Raw genomic sequence first — 18,914 nt, forward strand, 5'->3', positions numbered from 1 at the left:
AAGGGACAAACGGTGGGTGTGCTTCAGGGCTGCTGTGTGCATTGCTGGGTTGGAATGCTTTTCAAATGCACTGCAGCATGTGGAAGAATTGGTCTTGTTGGGGGGCAGGGAGAGAGATGTGACATACATTAGGAAAATATCCTTTATGCATTCATAAAGCATTTCCTAGAAGAGAGGCAGCTCAGCCCTAACAAGCAAGCACTTATGTGCCCGTTGGCTCATGGTGCTGGATGTTAAATCGCTGTGCAGGATACATCTTCCTGGGTTTATAAAATTACTGCATTGAAAATGGACGTGTTGTGTAGCTCCTAGAGAAAATGTATTTTGGTAGGAAGCTTCTACGTAATGTTGTGTGTCTTTTCTATTTTTGCAGTTAGCGAAATTTTGTATTGCTGTGATTCTGTGACTTCTTTCTGTTTTTTAAGTGGTATAAACAAGCTTCTTAACCAATCAAAGCATTTATTTTTTAACGTCTTCCTCAAGTTGGCTTTGTTTTTAGAACTTTTTATGAAAACAGAACATCTTTTAGATGAGATCAGCGCACACTGAACAATGGCACTTATCTGGAAGAAACACAGCTGATGCTGCTTGTGATTACCTTTAGCTTCTCAGCTTACTCAGGCACAGGCTAGCTATTGGTACTGAAAATAATTAGTTTTTTATGAGTATTCCATATGCTGAAAATATTTTGCTTTGGAAGGTTAATTTTTAAACAAACAACGTTCAGAAGCCTGCTCCTCTAAACAGTAGTAGCTGTCAGCATATGTGGGGAAAAATCATGATTTCTTTTTACCCGTGAAAGACCCTTATCCTCTGTCTGAAGTGAGACTGAATGTATTCTAGAAGGCTCTAATTTTGGTCTGTGAGTGGGGGGAAATGTGGTAAAATTCCTTTGAGTTAGAATAAGGGCTTTGCTTGTTGTCAAGGGAATATAACTGTGACTGCCTGAGCTGTAGCTTTTCCTTCTGCCCAAATCACCTTAATTTAATGATACCTTTTGGAATGGTAGAAGCTCCATCTTTTAAAGGCGCAAATCTGTTTTAGAAAAAAAAAATGTGTGAAGCTGAACTATGTAGTATTATAATGCTGAACCTTAGCAATCCTTTGTCTTGGTATGAAAAAAGGTTCGCACTGGTGAATCCGTTATCCCTTTGGTTGCTCAGATCAAATACGTAACTGTGAAAGCTTATTTTAAGAAGCTTCTGAAATATCCTAAATGCAATATTTTTGGTATGCATGATAATACACTAGTAAGGTTGAGGTTAAGGACTATTATGCTTGTGTGTTTTTGTTTTTTTTGTTGGTTTTGTTTTATTTAATGAGTGAAGAGTCAACTTTATTATAAGCAATTAAGAAAGTAGTATGAGATAATTTAGCATTTTTCAGAAGGCAAGAAATTAGGTGTCTGCTGTTATAGCCCAGAGGAATTTCTTTAGAGATCACTTCCTCCATCTATACACATTACTTCATTCTTTTGTGAGCCTCATATTGCTAGCTGCTCTGATGTAAGCAATACTGATTTGCCTCCCAAATGAACCCTCCCAGAACAGTACTATGTATAATTAGTAATTAAAATGAACTGATAACTCTGACATCTAATGACAAAGATTTACTGTTTGCCCCAATCCATGCTGTTGTTGTCCTTTTACATCACCTGTTGCAGTATAGGATTGATTTCCTATTAGGATTACTTCCTTTTGCAGTGTAAAGGTCAGGCCTAGTCCTTCATTCTGGAGCTGTTGTTAAGGTCAGGCCCTTGGCCTTGCCGTTGCCTCATCCAGGTTGCAGCTTTATCTTTGGTGTGTACCTCATCTCTCTGGATCCTGATATGTTGACTACCTGGCTTGAAGTCACTGTGGACTTGTTTGGCAAGCACTGACCTGTTGGCTGACCCTGATGGCTGTCATAAAAATGTGTTCTCCTTTCCTGGTTTGGTAGTATGAGGCTCTGCCCTTTGTCACAGTCAGACTGCTGGCAGTTGCCTGAGACCAGTGTGTGGAAATCAGGCCTGCAGAATATGACTTTGGACCTATTGTGGAAAACACCAAACGCCAGGAGAGTACAGCCACAGAGTGGATGCATGTGGCACACGGCCCTTGGTCTCTTATTTGCTTATGCTGAAAGCTCTGGCTCAGGAGGGGTGTTTGGCCTGCTGGGGTGGTAAGCCCTTTGGTCATTCCACCTGCAGCAGGCTTTCCAGGAGGTCCCAGTTGTGCTGTTGCTGCATTGATTATTCTAGAGTACAAAGATAGCACATGATGGACAGCTGAACTGCTCGTTATTGGTGCTCATGATGAGCTTAGCTCCTCTTGGAACAAGCTAAAGCTAAGAAAATCACGATTTTATATAGACCAGCTGTCATGAGTATGGAGTAACTGCTGTGTTTCGTGGTCCTGGGTGGAGACTTGTGTGCATAGAAGAACAAGTAAAAATGGAATAGATAAAGCAGCTGGTCTGTGTGTGTTTTGCCAGGAGATGACATAAGGACAGCAGAGAAAAGGTGCAAGAGGAAAGCAAAGCAGGGTGGTATTTTCAAGGTGCTGCTTTCTCCTTATGGAGACCTTCTGGCAGCTAAAGCCCTAGGGTGATGGGAGTGGACTCAGAGCCTTGTTCCAGGTAATTGAGATGAGGCCTGGGGCAAGGAATTGGGCCTTCTTCTCTGTACTTTAAGCAAAGAAAGCAGCTGTGAAGGCAGTATAGATTAAGGCGAGCAGTTAACATTTGTCACTAGACTTCAGAGTTACCAGTTCGTATTTACTGTGGAGCAGTCTTGCTGAAAGCTGTAGGTTACAATGTACAGATTGCACTCAGTAAATAAGGGATCTTGGTTCTTTCTGTAGGCAGATCATAGATGTTTATTCATTTGAGAGGGGCACATTTTTTTTCATTACAAATACAGTTGACTGCTGTAAAAAAAAAAACAAAAACAAAAAAAAAACAAACAAACAAACAAACAAAAAAAAAAAAAAACTAATATTGATAGAGAAAGCCCTAATGCCACTGTTTTTACAACTCAAGATGTGGACAGATATTTGAATAAAATATTGGCAAAAAATCTGATCTCTACTGGCAGAATTATTAGCAGAGTGTAGCAATTGCTTTAGTGGCCTAGTTGCTGACTGCTGCAGTTGGTAATGTTGTCTATTCATGCTTTTTCAAAATGATTTTCAAGATATTTTGCAAGACATGATGAAAGTTGTGTGGGAAGGAGGATGTGTACGCCCTGATCCTGTCAGCTCTCACTGAGCCTTCCTGTAGGCCATTGCCTGTTTCAGATATCTTGTCATCCATTCCCTTCTGCTTTCCCAGGGAGCAAAAAAAATTGAATTTTTGATGGGCTCAGATTTATTTAATTGCATTCAGATTTTGTAAACGAAGACTACTGGTTCAGTGTGGTATTAACACAGTGTCGAGCACCTGTCGGTGCTTTCCATAAGTTTGGACCACCTTAGGGCAACCAAGAGCACCCTATCTATTGATAGGTGCATTTCTATTTTGTATTTTAGTACTTCAATATAGAAGGTCAAGTTCCTTTGACAAGGAGATGAAACAACTCCTAAGTGAGCTGCATAATGCATTTGAACCTGTGATATGCATTTTTTCTTAAAGGAGAACAGCACATTTATTTCATTTAAAAAAAAAAAAAAAAAAATAGGTTGTGTCTCTTTTTCCTGAAAATATAATTGGCCTGTAGATATTTGTCTATCAATACTTCCTGAAATATCGTGAGGGCTTTTACTTCTCAGGAGTTGTTTCTGAGCCTAAAAAAAAAAAAAAAATCAATTTAGTAATGAATTAAATGGAAGTAGAGGCCAAAGCTCACACTTCAGCAGTAATGCAGGGTAAATTCAGCATGAAGAGCAGCAGCCATTAATCTCTCAATGTACAAAAGGAGGCTGAGAGAACTGGGTTTGCTGGCCTGAGGAAGGAAGGGCTGAGTAGTGATATTTTCTTCATCCGTCAGGAGGAGAGGGGATGGGGAAGCCGAGCCAAGCACTTCTCAGGGATGCACAGTGCTTGAGGAGAGGTGACAAATGCAAGCTGCAACATGAGAGATGGCCATTGAACACAAAGAAAGAACTTTTTCACCATGAAGGCATTTAAACTTGAGAACAAGACTGCAGAAGGGAGTGTGGAATCTCTGCTTAAAACAGGACTGGACAATGTGAGCAGTTCCATCTGTGTTTCAGTGCTTTGAGGGGAGATATTAGCCAAGTGGGAGTGAGGCTGCTACTTCTGTTGAAAATCATGTGATGCTGTAATTCTTTGTTGCACGTAGCACAAAAAATGATTGGCCTTACTGTCACTTTAAAATTGATTTTATATCTAAGTATACATATATACATTTTCAAATTCAAAGAGCAGTATTTCCCTTCAGTTATTAAAGCAGACTCCTTAATGTGTTTGATGCCATGTACCTTTTGGTAGTTTTACATCTGTAGTAACTCTGAATTTTGTGTGCTGCTTTCATGAAAACTATTATGATGTTTTATGATTCTCACTGTTTTTGCAAAGTACTAAAGATAGGAGCTGGAATTACTTGTATGATTAAAAATAGCACACAAAACCACTGCTTTGTTTGTTTCTTAATGCTCTGTTAGCTGCTCGGCGGTAGTCTAAAAGCTATGTGGCAGGTATGTTTTTAGAGAACATGGATAACTAAAATATCTTTTGAGTAAGCTAGAACTCATAAACATAACGTACACAGTCAGCTTTAACTGGTTTGAGTTATGTTTATTTAAATATTAATACCCTTAATCCTTCAACACATTTGTATTTAGTACACATTTAGGGTACAATGAGTCTTTGTCGTCAAGTAAAATCTTAAGAGGGAAGGTGCATAGATGAGTGCCTCTTAATCACTTTTGACAGAGATGCTTCCATCACACAAATGAACCATTGTGATTATTTTAGAGAATTTAAAATGTACTGACAACTACTTCTGAAACTACAGGTATGTTTTTAGTTAGTGGAAATATTTGAAGGCCTTTCACACAGCAATCTTTCTTTCCTCACCTGCTAATCCAGTTAATGGGACTTCCCATGGTTGGCACTCACTTTCTGTCCTTTTCATGGGTCGTAAATATTTTTGGCTTTGGATCTTAGCTGAGGGAGCCAACTACAGATGAATAATCTCAAGGTTTGAGCATGGGCGACTTGTTTTGGCTGATAGCCACTCCTTCTCACTGAGCCACCCATGCTCTGATGTTGAGCCTCACTCCCGGAGTTCACAGTCATCCTTCTTGCTAAAAGTTTCCTGTATGCTCATAGTGTGTTTGTTGGCCAGTGCTGCTCCCTAGCATTGTGTAACCAGTGGTACACTGAAACCCACCTACCATTCTTTTTGAAAAGTGTTGCTTTGGAAGGGAACAAGTAGCAGTTCTGTTCGTAACAAACCTAGATCTCACATCTATAAGGTATTGAGATGCATACTGCATCGGTTAGTTAATCGGTAATTATCCAAGGACTGATATTTCATGTGACTGTTAGTGTTTTGCCTCTTATGATGGTTTTAGGAAGACATCCAGACATAGCCATTGTGCATAGCAGACATAGGCTGATGTGGTGGTTTTTTAAACTGCTGTTTCCTGAAGGAACTCATGGGAAGCATTTTTGATACTTGACCAAGAGCAGATCTAAAGGAGATTTGTTATTTATCATTCCTGCTGGGTTTAACATGATGACATGCTTATTAACTCTTCACTTTGCACCCGTGCATATATTTTATCTTGTTGCACTTTCTCTGTATATTCTGTATTTCTGTCATTGCTGCTGCACTTATTTTCTTCTCTTTGTCTAAATCTTTGTGTATGAAGTGTGCGTGTATAAACTAAGCTGCTGGAAACAATGAGAATGTCAAGTGTTCATGCTGCATTTAAAACCTCTCAGGGTACAATTGTATATGGAAAAAAAAGCCTTTAGAAGGGACTCTGTTGTACTAAAAATTCCATTAAATTAGAGGAAGAGTCATCTGATATTTTGGTTGCATTTATTGAGTCACGGTATAATTTGTACTCCCTTCAAAGGAAGCAAAATTATATCAGTGTAAGTACATACTGTCTGCACTTTTTATTCAGCCATCAAAATTCTTGCTTGGCGATTTTCATTTTAACATGAAAATTCAGTGCAATCATTTCTGAAAAAAAATGTCCCTATTTCTGTTCAAAGCTTTTAATAATAATTTTAACTTCCGTTGAGTCAGCTAAACCCCTGTAACTACTGCTAGTTACTGAAACAGTATTGGAAACCATGTAGGTCTAGTGGGCACCAGCAATGTTTAAGATACAGGAATACTTACATCTGTGCAGATAAGATGGTCCTCTCATGGTAGTGGCTTTTGCATTGAACCTTTATGGCTGACCAACACAACGTATAATGGTGCAAGTAGAATGTTGTCTGTGCTTGGCCTCAGCCCACATGCTGGGCTTTGAAGGCCACACAGTGGAGTTAAAGGGTGTCCTGAACGTGTGGTGCTTTAAAGCCAAATCTGCCTCTGTGCATACAGGTTGTGCAACAGCATTTTTACTGTCTGTCAATTAAGATTTCTTTTTTTTTTTTAATGCAGTTAAAAGTAGGGCTGGGGGCTGACTGAACCATTATCAAAGGTGGAAGTGACAATTTTGTCAGGCTTCAGTGCTTTGATTTTCATAATCGCTCTTGTTCCTGATAGGTGTCTGAATCTTATGAAGTAAATATTTTTGTTTTAAGTTAAAGATGAACTATGAAGCCTAGAAGATGCTAAAAGCTAGCAAAAAAATTACTTGTTTTTTACTTTTTTTAGTTGATTGTAGCAGTCTACTCAGAAACACTTTCTATTTAGAGTAATTTTATGGAAGTTCTTTAACTTATTTTTAAACTCAAGCCACCAAATATGTATTTTCACACAGGTTCTAGAAACAAATTTCTCCTTTTCTATTTAAAGTGAAGGCATGTCAATGTCAGTGCTGTTTCAGAGGTTTCCTATGTTCATTCACATACTGGAATGAAAATGGGCAAAATGATCAGAGCTTGAACTTCCATAAATAGATTAAGGAAAGATGTGTTATCTGCACTTTGAGTGAAATAGGTTTTCCTTCAAAGATGTACTCCAAAGGAACTGTAGTTTTAGCCTTTAGATAAATCTTTAGACCAAACCAACTTCTTCCTAGATCACTTTCTTTTGCTTCCACTTGCGTGTGATCTTCTATAGAAACTATCTGAAAATCCAAAACCTGACACAAGGGATCTTTTCTATTATTTTGTTGGTTTTTCTGGGGAGGCAGGGGGGAGGGGAGGTTTGTGTGCTGTTATTTATGTGCATGATATAAATATTTTGGTTTTGTTCCTTTCCCAGTAGGAAACTAAGGTCTTGCTGACCTTTCAATCAGAGTAAACAAGAGGCTGAAGGCATCTTTTTGGAATGAATGTATTTGTCAATGTGAGGAAATGATGCCATATTATATAGTAGTGATTGTTTTGAATTGAGTTAAATGGAAACTTCTGAAGCACCCATTACTAACAAAATGTGCAGGTGTATTATGTCTTCAATATCTGCCTGTCTTGAAACATGGTAATGTTGAAACCATGTATTTCGGTACATTTTCAGATGGACATAATTGGCTTTGTCTTACATGAATCAAAACTTCTTTTTCTAAAACATGAATTTTAGTTCCCAGCAGGGATCTGCTAGTAACTGTTGTTAGTATTTGAAGTAATTGTCGTTGGCTGTTGACATGGCAAGGAGTGGCTGCTAAGCAGGTTACTGACCTAGTTAGTCCTAAGGTTACTTTCCAAAACATTGCTGCTGTCACGCTTGGCTGTTTTTTTACCTGAGATGCATCACACAAGGTTCCTAAATTTCACAGGCATATGAAGCTAACAAAGTGTTGCTTATAGCAATAACAGGAAAGCTATTGAGTTGAACAGCAGAATTTTTAAGGAGTGCACTCAGTGGGACTTAGTATCTGTTGAAAGGGCCTTCAGAATCTTGTTTGCATGCAGATTCTGTTACCTTCACTGTTACAGCCCTTCCTATGGATAGACTTTTCAAAAAGACCTGCATTCTCCACGTCCTATTTCTAATTTTGAAAATAGTGGAGCATTTGGAAAGCTCATTTAGATGTTTTACCAAGGAAGTTATGGGTGTGTTTGATTAATGTAAAAATAAACGTCAGCTTACGACAAAGTGGCGAATGCATGCAGCTGTGTTTATGTTACAACTTACTAAACTTCTTACATGAAGTTACATTGCTTTGGAATGTGGAACTCTTTAAGTTTGGCTGTATAGAAAAACAGACCTTGGTCATGCTTTCTTACCTATTATGTCATCTCTTTCTAAGCCAAAATGTAACCCAGCACTCTTCAGTAAATCTTACTCTATCTGCTAGTACTTATTCTGAATTCCATCATTAAATTTATAGATTTTATCATTTAGAACTGCCTAATAGGAGACAAGCAGTAATCCAGGGTTTAGCAAGTGGAACATTGAGAAGAAGAAGCAGGCTGATAGGCTGTTTAGGAAGTAGCCTAGGTATTTCATATTTTGGTGGTTGGCTGTGTATTGTGTTATATTAATGTAACTTAAATCTGGTTTCACCAATGTCCTTGACAGTAACTCTTCATTTTTTCAGAGAGTTCTCATATATAAAAACTCTTATCTTTAATTAAATGCAGTTGTTGCATAATAAGCCTGTTTCTGCAGAACTTCAGGTTACTATACTACAGAAGGTGGACACAAGGTTAGTTGCATCTTGTGAAGTACATGTAAGAGCTAGGAAATAGAGGATTTTCCCATGTGTTACTAGTAGGGGCTTTGTGTTTAAAATTAAAATGGGTGTTGCTGTCATATTAACTGTGTGAGTGCCCCAACGCTCTGACAGCTCTTTATCTCTTTGGTTTCCTTCTTCCCTTGTTAAGATGAAGATTTTTTCTTTTCTTCTTTTTCCCTTTCACTGTCTGCTTGATTTTACTTGCTGTCATTTTTCTCCCTAATTTTCAGGTGGATTTTTTATTTCATTAGTTCAAGCCCATTTCTGCTTGTTACACTTGTCATTTCCTGTATAAGCATTCCTGTGTTTTTTCTCTTCATGGTACGTTGCCTTTCAAGTATTTATGCACTTGTGATTTCTTCTCTATAATTTTTACTATGTTCTAATCTAGGCTAAAAAGGCTAATTTCAGTTAGATTTGAAGTACTTGTCTGTTCTCAAAGTGCTTTTATGTTTTTTAATTTTGTGAGATTTCAAAGAAAATGGTGGATTTGAGATAACGTTCTTTTTCAAGCAGGACTTTAGAAGCAGGGTGATTTTGTTCCACTTCTGAAAAGTCATTGCATAATGAGGTGTGGAGCTTACTTGCTGTTTATCCAGTTTTCTCATCGATAGTTATTATGTGCACCTGTAAAAGGTGTTGCTGGAAGTCATTTCATAGTCCCAGATTGTTTAATATTTAAAATTGTGCCAGACAGCATAGAATGATAGCAAGCTTTTTTTCTACTTGATTACAAGTTGAAATCCTTAGTCTCCCATTTGCCATTATGTAAAGTTTCTCCATCATCCAAACCACAGTTCAGTCTCACTGTTACTGCTGCCACCAGCAACCTCCTTCAGCTCTGGCTCTCCAAAGACTGCGGCTTTCACAGTGCATGAGTGTTGTGAAGCACCTGTTCTGAGCTTTGCTGACAGTGCTTGCACTTCTCAGGACTTTCTGGCTCTCTTAAGCTTGTTAAGCCATGATGGTTTCTTGTGTTTTTTTTGTTGGGGTTTTTTTTTGGTAGAGTAGGGGGGGAGGAAGGATTTGCTGTTAGTAGTCTGATAGCTTGTTTAATTCTAGCAGTCCTTAGTGCGTTTTCTTCCCACTAAATAGGAGGCTGTATTCTTTCAAAAAAAGGAAAATCACACAATCCAGTGAGAAGCCTTTCATTTGAGTAAAGAGATTTCTTTATTTAGAAACACAAAACTTAAAATACTCTTAATGACTTCAGGCATCTTTCTCCTCCTACCTCCTCCATCCAATGTCTGTTCCATAAGATTAAGACTAGTTTCAGACACAAATATCAGAGATGGAATCACTTGAAATAAAAAGTGGACTGTTTTTAATCCAGATAGCAGATCAGCATAGAAGCAAAGCCAGTGCTATTGCTTTACTGGAAAAATAAAGCTGGATTTTCTCAGATTTTAACAAAACTAAAATAAAAATACATTTGAACATCCAGAAGTTTGAACTACTTGAAAATGAAGTGCAACTTGCTTTTGAATTGTAGCTAGAAGATGTGCCACATGTATGTTATTTCAAGCATTGTTTTAAACTTCATATATAGAAAAATACTTATATTTTGGGTGCCAATTTTGTTCAATTGCATTATGGAATGTGGAACAGCAGTAGTAAGGAGCAGTGCAGTTCCAAAGACGGAAACCAGTTACACATTTGTTACCTGGAGAACAGCCAGAAGGTATTGATGGCAGCGGCTCAGTTCCTTGAAGGCAGAGAGGAGTGGAAATACCCGCTGCTTACAGCTCCTTCTCATTTCTCTCATGGAATGCTCCTGAGAACCATGATGCTGCATAAAGGCAGCTGACCCACAGTAGGTCATGCTTGTGAAGTTTCAGGCTGCTGCACGAATATCAGTTCAGATGGAATGCATCCATCTTTTGGTCTTAGCTCACCTTCTTATTGACCTAGAACAGAACAACTATATTAGCTAATTCAGACTATCAAAGCGGTTTATTGTTTGCCTTGCAGAAGCGCCTGTAATTTTAATTATTGAGCAGGAGTTGCTGGAGAGTGATGGGCTTTGTTGTTCTGGGTCAGGCTGTATGTTCATCCAACCTTCAACATCCTGTTTCTGACAGGAAATGTGTTCTTGAAAAAGAAAGGAAAAAAACTTGAGAACTTCTCAGTAGGAATGTACACAAGTATAATGCATGGTAATTGCAGTAGGACCTCAAACTTGACAGGAGGAGTTGTAGTAAGACTCAACTGCAGTTCTTTTATGACACTGAATGTACCTTTTATGTTCAGCAGTGAGATAGAAGTTTGTTTTCTGTGCCTCTTACTATTTTTCTCTGTATGTCATGCTCTCTTGAATTTAATACAAGTACTGTGTTTTTCCTCGAGTGTTCCTGTGGCTTTGATCACTGTGGTCATTTTTATTATATGAAATGTCTCTATTGTCCTCTCTCAAAACAAACAAAAAAAAACCCCAGTACTTCTTGATATTTTGTGTGTTTTTTCAATCCTCTGTATGCATCATAATATCTTGCTTGTTTTCAAGTAATCTGCAGCAGAACTTCCATTCCCAAGGCTGCTAGTTAATGTATGAAACATATTGCATATTATATGTAATTATAGCAATTTCGTGCATTCCTTAAGTGTATTTTGAAGGGCTGCTAGAAGTAATAGCATTAATTAAACTTTCCATGCATGAACTGGAAAATTTCCTCCCAACCCCCTTATTTCTATTATCACCTATTAAGGTAAAACACTGTTATCTAGGGGAGTTACATCTCTTAGTGTTAATTAGTTCTGTCATGTTTTCAGTAAAATCTGCTGAAGAAAATCAAAGAGAACTGTAATGAGTATGACAAGTAATAGAAATGCAGAGAAAGTTGTGTAATCTGAAGAAGTATTCCTTGATTGAGACTTGAACAGTAATTTAATCATTTCAAAATCAGGTAGATACTTTAAATTGAACTTGATCAAATGTTAGACAGGCTTTTGTTATCTTGCCATTTTTCTATGATTCTTTTTTAAGATTTGATCACTAGTTCTGGAAAAAAATGATAATTTTATTAAAGCTGTATTCATTTTCTCATGTTCTGCAATCCCTCTGCCAGCATGTCTAGCAACTTCCATTTCCTTTACTCTGCATGTTGAATGCTGCTTATTCTTTGAACGAAGTGCTGTCATGGTAATATTAGCTGAAATGGCTGTGGAAAAAATGGTTGTGGCAAGATAGCAAACTCCTCACATTGAAGCACAGCAGTGCAGATTGCAAAGCTATACTAACAGTGCTAATGCTGCTTGCTTTTCTAATGACATCCAATTTAAATGATGCTAATAATTGCTTTTGATTGCTGGAACGGGCTGCATCATGTTAACAGTATGCTTTGTGGTATATGCTAGGAGCACCCTAATTTACAGTTAAATGTCATTTCTCCGTGTCATTTAAAAGCTGTAGCCCTTCAGTAGATGTGAAGGCACGTTTGATAACATTTCCCATCTACCAGCAAGCAGGAGTTGGCGAGAACTGCTGCTCTACACCTTTGTCCTAAGGAAACAGTTACTTTCAGCAGGTTTGCTTTGAACAGTTCATTCTCTGCAGTCTTGCAGTTCATAAATGTCATGCAATATTGCATGCATGTCTGGGCTCTTAGAAACCTAACTTCAGCATTAGTTTTCATTTTTCTTTTTCTAATTCTCTTTTAACACAGGTAGAGTTTGTTGTTTTATGAAATTGAGAAAATCGGGATTTGTTAGCACACAGTGATGTTTTAGTTCTTGGAGGGAGCTGTGCTACCTCTTAAGAAGTCGCCTCTTCTGATAGTTGTAACTTAGAGCCCCTGGTTGCAGAATGGTGTCACAGACCAGCTGAGGAGCAGTCAGGAACGAGGGGAGGACAGTTACCAGTGGGAGCACTTGACATAAATTCAGTTACTGTGGTTTTGCAGTAATTGTTGCTGAAGAAATACCTGGAGCTTCCAAGCAGTTTGTTTTCATTCATAGAACTCTGTTTCAAATTTTGGCTTTCACAGTTGATTGTCTGTGCTCTGCCAAGACTCTTGGTAACTGTCCTGGCAGCTGAGCACCTTGCCTCTGAGTGTGATCCTGGTGTATTCAGTCTGATATGTAAAAACCAATGCCAGTTGTACAGTAAAGGAAGATATTTTATACTCATCAGTGAGTTTGTCTGGCAAGGCCACAGTCTGAGGTGGTGTTGAGCATTTTAAATGGAGTAGATAATTCAGAATCAATACCATTAAATATAAGGAGGCAGAGTCTGCCTGTCTGTATGCTGGGTAAGTCAATGCAGCAATTACCCAGGGACTGAAATGAGGGAAGAGGTGAAATACCTGAAAAAGGAGGAATGCTGATCCTTAGGAATCTGGGGCTTATCTTGCGATCATAATACTGACTTCTGGGGATACCTTTTGTGATGTGTTAGAAGTTGTTTCACAAGAAGAGTAATGGGATAAATGATGCTGATTTTTGGCATAAAATCTGCCATTACAGTATTTGTTTGTGTAAATCTGGTGTCAGGAATTGCTGGAAATCACGATCGTTCTTATGATTTGCTTTGTGATTCTGAAAAACTATGTTCCCATTATATTAGCAGACCAGAAACAGTATTTAATAAAATACAGTTACTGGTAAGGGTGGATGATATCAGTGTTATAACTAGAAACAAAATTTGTAGGTATTGAACAAAAGTGATACAAACTGCAAGTGTGGAGTGGCTCAGTGAATAGCACAAAATGTCAATTTTGGCATAATCATAAGGAATAGCTTTTAAATAGCCACAGCCTTCCCAGTCTTTGAGGAGTGCTCAAAGAGCTGCTTGGTTCTAAAAATAAAATAAAATTAATATTAAAATTACCTAATAACACTCCCTTCAGATGTCTGTTAACCTGAACAGCTAAAATTTGGAGGTTATCAACTAATTGAAGTGGAAGCTGATGGACAAGTCACCAGGCAGTGAACTGAAAGCACATGTCCCTGGCTGGCACAGGGCTTCAGATTGAAGACTTCTTCAGGATTCTTCTGCTGCTACACGTGCATTCTCTACACAAAAATCATGGTCTAATCATGATGGTTTCTTGGTCACCTTCGGTAATCATTGTTATACTGAAATCATCATTTCAAACCTTAAAAGTAGGGATGGTCTCAACTTGACAGCAAATACTCCAGATGAGTACCATGAGAGATTTGAGGTCAAGACGTTCAAAGCTATGGTAGAGCACATGTGAGGGTAGAGTAAACAACTGTTTATAAGTATAACTGAAATACTTAAAATATTTTAGCCAATTCAAAGTAAGTGGTGAGATAGGTGGCTTGCCTTCTGGGAGTATTTCTTGACCCACTTAGTTGTCAGTCTTTTGTCTCAGAGATGAGTGGTAATTATAGCTTTAATGCTTCCTCTCGTTTCAGGTGATTGTAATTGTGTGTCTGTTCCTTCTAAGATTGTGGTCTCTGGTTAGGCTCTGGATTTTGTGTAGTACAGCATAGTATCCCTAAGTGAGATCATGTTGCTATGCTTCAGGCCAAATCACTTTCCATTTTACAGTTAATTTGGAAAAGGTAACCTCTCTAACCACTCTGTGTCTTGTTTGCAAATTCAAGTCATACAGGCTATTCTATTAAATATTCTTCCTAGAAGGAAATATTCATTAGTGTAGTTTTTAATCTAAATAGACTAAAACATATGTATTAAGATGCAGTTTGTGTGGCTTCAAGTACCTTAAAGTCACTTGCTACACTTTACAGAGCTTCTATTTTATTTGTTAGAAAGTTGATGACCTCTTATCACCTCCATTCTAATTCTTGAACTCTTCGCTATCTGACGCTGAAGTCTGTAACCAGTAATGGTGTATGTACCCTGACTTTTTGTTATTGTTCTGTATGCTCTTTGGTGCTATTTCCCTACAGATTTTCTCATCTGGTTGGAGTTTCTTTGGAGCACTTCAGAGCAATTTAGTGTATGTAGCTAAGAGAAAAAAGCCATTTTAGACCAGTGCATCATAAAGGCTTGTTATAGCAAAAGTACTTTTGAAAGCAACTTCTTTTTGAGAAGGAAGAGGCCACTCTAGCTTGCTGTCTTAAAGATAAGTTTGTCAAGTGTTTAAAGCAGAGCTACTCATTGTAGTACCTGACCAACTGGGCTGCAGGCGTTGATCAGACGGTCAGGCGTTCAGTTCATTAGTTTGCATGTGCGTGTGGTAGGTGTGTGTTTATGTTCAGTAGTACCACTTGAAATCCATTGTTTGACAAAGGCTCATTTCACTTGTGTTTAAGGAAGTCTTTGCATTCTGCACTTAGGGAAAATAAAGGCCATCAGCTGGAATAAGCAGAAGTAGGCAATCTAGTTTTATTTTGCCTTTTGTCATGCTATTTATGACTCAGCAGTTCATATCCAACAATAATTAAAATCAAGAAGTTGTCATGCAAAAACAAAATGTTATGCTGCTAATTTAAGAAGGATTTCTGTCTTAAACTTGTTGCCGTGGTTATTAGACCATTTTAATTGGATCCGGATTTTTGCTGCTGTCAAAATATGGTACTGTTTTCTTTACATCTCACCAATTACTTAAGTGTTCGTTAATTACTGAAGGTTAATGTCCAGATTGCCCAAAGCGTTTGCTGGATGTACTGAACCATAATGTCACACGTTGATCATTTTAATTACTCGTGGGATTACTTAGGCAAACAGGCACATGCAGAATTTTGTAGCATCCAGTAAAAATTGGTAGGTAAAAACTTGAGAGAATAAAGGTGTCCTTGTCAAATAGTAAAAATACACTGCACGAAGCACTGTGTTAAGGCAATCTTTGTCTCAAAAGGTTAAAAGTAAAGTAGTATAAGAGTGTTACAGATAGGGAAATGGAGTTACCAAAAGATACAAATATTCTCATTGTCTGGGTTGGTTAGTTGGTTTGTTTCGGGATATCTTGAGGCCAGTCTCAGTTGCATTCAGTATCTATGAAGTATATTGAATAGGTATTAAAGAAAAGAGGAATTTAATAAAGTAGATCTGCGCACACCTGAGAAGAGGCAGTTTAAATGTGAGGAGCAGTAAAATAAAACAACTGCAGAAGTGTTCAGAAATATAAATACATGGACTGGCTTCACAGGTCAAAGATACTCCAGGAAACAAGAAGGCGGAGGGTGAGCGGGGGGGGGGGGGGGTGAGGAAGGGATGAGGGGAGGAAGTTGGACAGAAAGAAGTAAATGCTTTCAAGACTGGAGTCTTGAAAGGAAGACAGAGGAGTAGAAATGTTACTGGTCCTATGAGTTAATTCATTTCATTAACTGCACCTGAATCATGATAAATTAAACAGTGTCAAACTAACTGGTTACTCACTTTGATTGGCTTGTTATTTTTTTCGTATTTTATATTCAACTTGGTAAGAACTGACAATGTTATTTCCTCAAATGTTTTTTGAGTATATCAACTCCTGGCTTACGTTTGGTGATTGTTATCTTAGAAGACCGGTGTTCAATCGTATAATCATTAAGGGTAGAAAAGACCACATCTAATTAGAACATCCAACTGTCCACTTATCACCCATATTACTCACTAAACCATGTCTCTCAATACAACATCTAAATGTTTCTTGAACACCCTCCAGGATGGTGACTCCATCACTTCCCTGGGCGGCCCATTTGAGTCCCTGACCGCTCTTTTGGAGAAGCAGTTTTTCCTAACGTTCGATCTGAACCTCTCCTGGTACAACTTGAGGCTATTCTCTCTAGTCCTATTGCTAGTTACACAGGAGAAGAGGCCAACCCCTACCTCACCATATCCTCTTTTTGGGTAGTTTTAGAAGGCAGTAAGGTCTCCCCAGACCTCCTTTCCTCAAGACTAAACAATCCCAGTTCCATCAGCTGCGCCTCATAAGGCCTACGCTCCAGACCCCTCACGGCTTCATTGCCCTTCTCTGGATCTGCTCTAGAGCCTCAATATCTTTCTTGTGGTGAGGAGCCCAAAAGTGAACACAGCACTCAAAGTGCAGCCTCACCGGTGCAAAGTACAGAGGGACAATCACCTCCCTGCTCCTTCTGGCTGCACTGTTTCTAATTCAAGTCAGGAAGCTGTTGTCCTTCTTGGATCATGTTCAGTCAAGCATCAACCAATGCCCCCGGGTCCTTTTCCTTTTCAGTTTTCTGGCCACTCTGCCTGAGGCTTGTAGCATTGCCTGGGGTTGTGGCCAAAGTGCAGGACTTCGTGTTTGGTCCTGTTAAACTTCATCCCATATGCCTCGTCCCACCTATGCAGCCTATCCCTGTCCCTCTCTGTGTAGGGCCTTCCTGAGCTCAGACAGATGGACTTTTCCTTCCATCTTGGTGTCATCTGCAGATTTAGAGACAGTGCACCATGTTGCAGAGCTGGCTACAGTTACTTAAATGAACTCCTGTAAATGCTTCAAAAGGTTGCTAATGCAAGTCTTTCTCTTGCACATGTAGAACATTCAAATTAGTGTTACAAATTGGCAAAATAGATGCACTTAGCATCTTCAGCTACTCCAATTTCTTTAAAAGTTTTTTTTTCTGCTTTGAAGTTTAAATAGTTGGTTTATGCTTATTATGTGTTTATTGCGGTCTCATGTTGTAGGAATGCTTGGTGGAGAAATGGAATTTGTTAGGTGATGAGTCTGAAGTTGAAAAGGTGACTCATTGGTTTCATCTGTTAATAACTGAAAATCCACCAATGCATTTCTTAATACTCAAAGTTTTTCTGCAGATGCAACCTAATATTTTGTACACAAATAGAGCTCTTTGAGAAATTCCCTGAGGCATTTTTTTTAAGTATGTGCTTTTTTTTTTTTTTTTTTTTCCTATGCAGTACCTATTCCTAGCAAAGGCAAGCATGCATCACTTTGCAATTTTAATCATTCTATACTGTGCTGTGTTTTATCGAGTTAGTATTCTGGACCGCTATATTTCTGAAATTTGTTTGAAGATTCAATAAGTTCGCTTATAAAGACCACAATGCCTGTGTCTCAGGGAAATAAAAATGAGTAGAGTGAAGTCTGCTGCAATGTAACTTATAACCAATTATTTTCACTTTTCAGATGTTCCTCCTGCTGATCAAGAAAAGCTTTTTATCCAGAAGTTACGACAATGTTGTGTACTTTTTGACTTTGTTTCTGATCCACTAAGTGACCTAAAGTGGAAGGAAGTAAAGCGAGCAGCTTTAAGTGAAATGGTAGAATATATCACACACAATCGCAATGTGATTACAGAACCTATTTACCCTGAAGTAGTACATATGGTAAGTGACGGGAACCAGTCTGATTATTTTTTTTAACTCATACTTGTTTCTTTAGCTACATAAATCTATTTTAAAAAACCTTACTGAAATATTCAGAGATCAACTGCCCTCTGTACATCAGCAAAATGGTAACATAACTGTGTTTTTAAAAATCTTTTTGCCATTGTTGGCTCATCTTCTTTGTACGTTAGAACTTGGGTACTGTTGTGGTTTAACCTGGCAGCAGCTCAGCACCATACGGCTTGTGTTCATTCCCTGCTCCTAGTGGTAAGGAGAGGATTGGCGAGGGAAAAAGAAAGTGGAACTCATAGGGTGAGATTAAAAACTATTTACTGAGACAAAAAAGGAAGGACAAAATAATATTAATGGTGGTAATAATGAAGATAATACTAATGATAGGTATGTACATATAAATATGAATGTGTGCATATATGATACATAAGCCAAGTGGTATACCGTGCAGTTGCTCACCACCAGCTGACCGGTGCCCAAGCAGCTACTGCCCCTGGCCAACTTCCCCCAGTTTTTATAGTTCCACATAATACTATATGGTGAGGAGTATCCCTTTGGCCGGTTTAGTTCAGTTGTTCTGGTTCTGTCTCTTCCCAGCTCTGTGCACCTCCAGAAAACTCTCCTTTTTTCCCCATAGATTTCTTCTGGAATAGATATTTCTAAAAACTGGGGAAGTTAAATATGTCTAGTTTTTAAAAGAATGTAGGAGAATATTTTTGTAAGGTGAGAATTAAGTTCACTTGTGGAAGCTTGGCACTTGATATTATGTAACTACATTCAGTACCGTTGGTTGAAATTGATTTTTTTTTTTCCTGCATTCAGAGCTGAGAATGAGAGTTGGACCTTATATTGTACACAGATGAGAATTCTGCTGGAACAAGCTATATGAACTCCTTAGACCTGTGCCGTTTCTCCCCTTTACTATTTAGTCCCAAGCC

At 38.4% G+C, this 18,914-nt stretch overlaps 1 protein-coding gene across 5 annotated transcripts in view; it reads left to right on the forward strand.

Annotated features, from left to right (window-relative positions):
- Positions 1 to 18,914, forward strand: part of PPP2R5C (protein phosphatase 2 regulatory subunit B'gamma) — a 73,231-nt gene that overhangs the window by 26,866 nt on the left and 27,451 nt on the right. For all 5 annotated transcript variants that reach the window (XM_042879314.1, XM_042879394.1, XM_042879553.1 and 2 more), the window contains one exon: positions 17,765 to 17,964. In XM_042879314.1, coding sequence (XP_042735248.1) covers positions 17,765 to 17,964 — 200 coding nt within the window. The remainder of the gene's footprint in view (positions 1 to 17,764; positions 17,965 to 18,914) is intronic.

This window comes from Lagopus leucura, unplaced genomic scaffold, assembly GCF_019238085.1.
Source record: "Lagopus leucura isolate 7727_CA_CO unplaced genomic scaffold, USGS_WTPT01 Super-Scaffold_1, whole genome shotgun sequence".
Taxonomy (NCBI): Eukaryota; Metazoa; Chordata; class Aves; order Galliformes; family Phasianidae; genus Lagopus; species Lagopus leucura.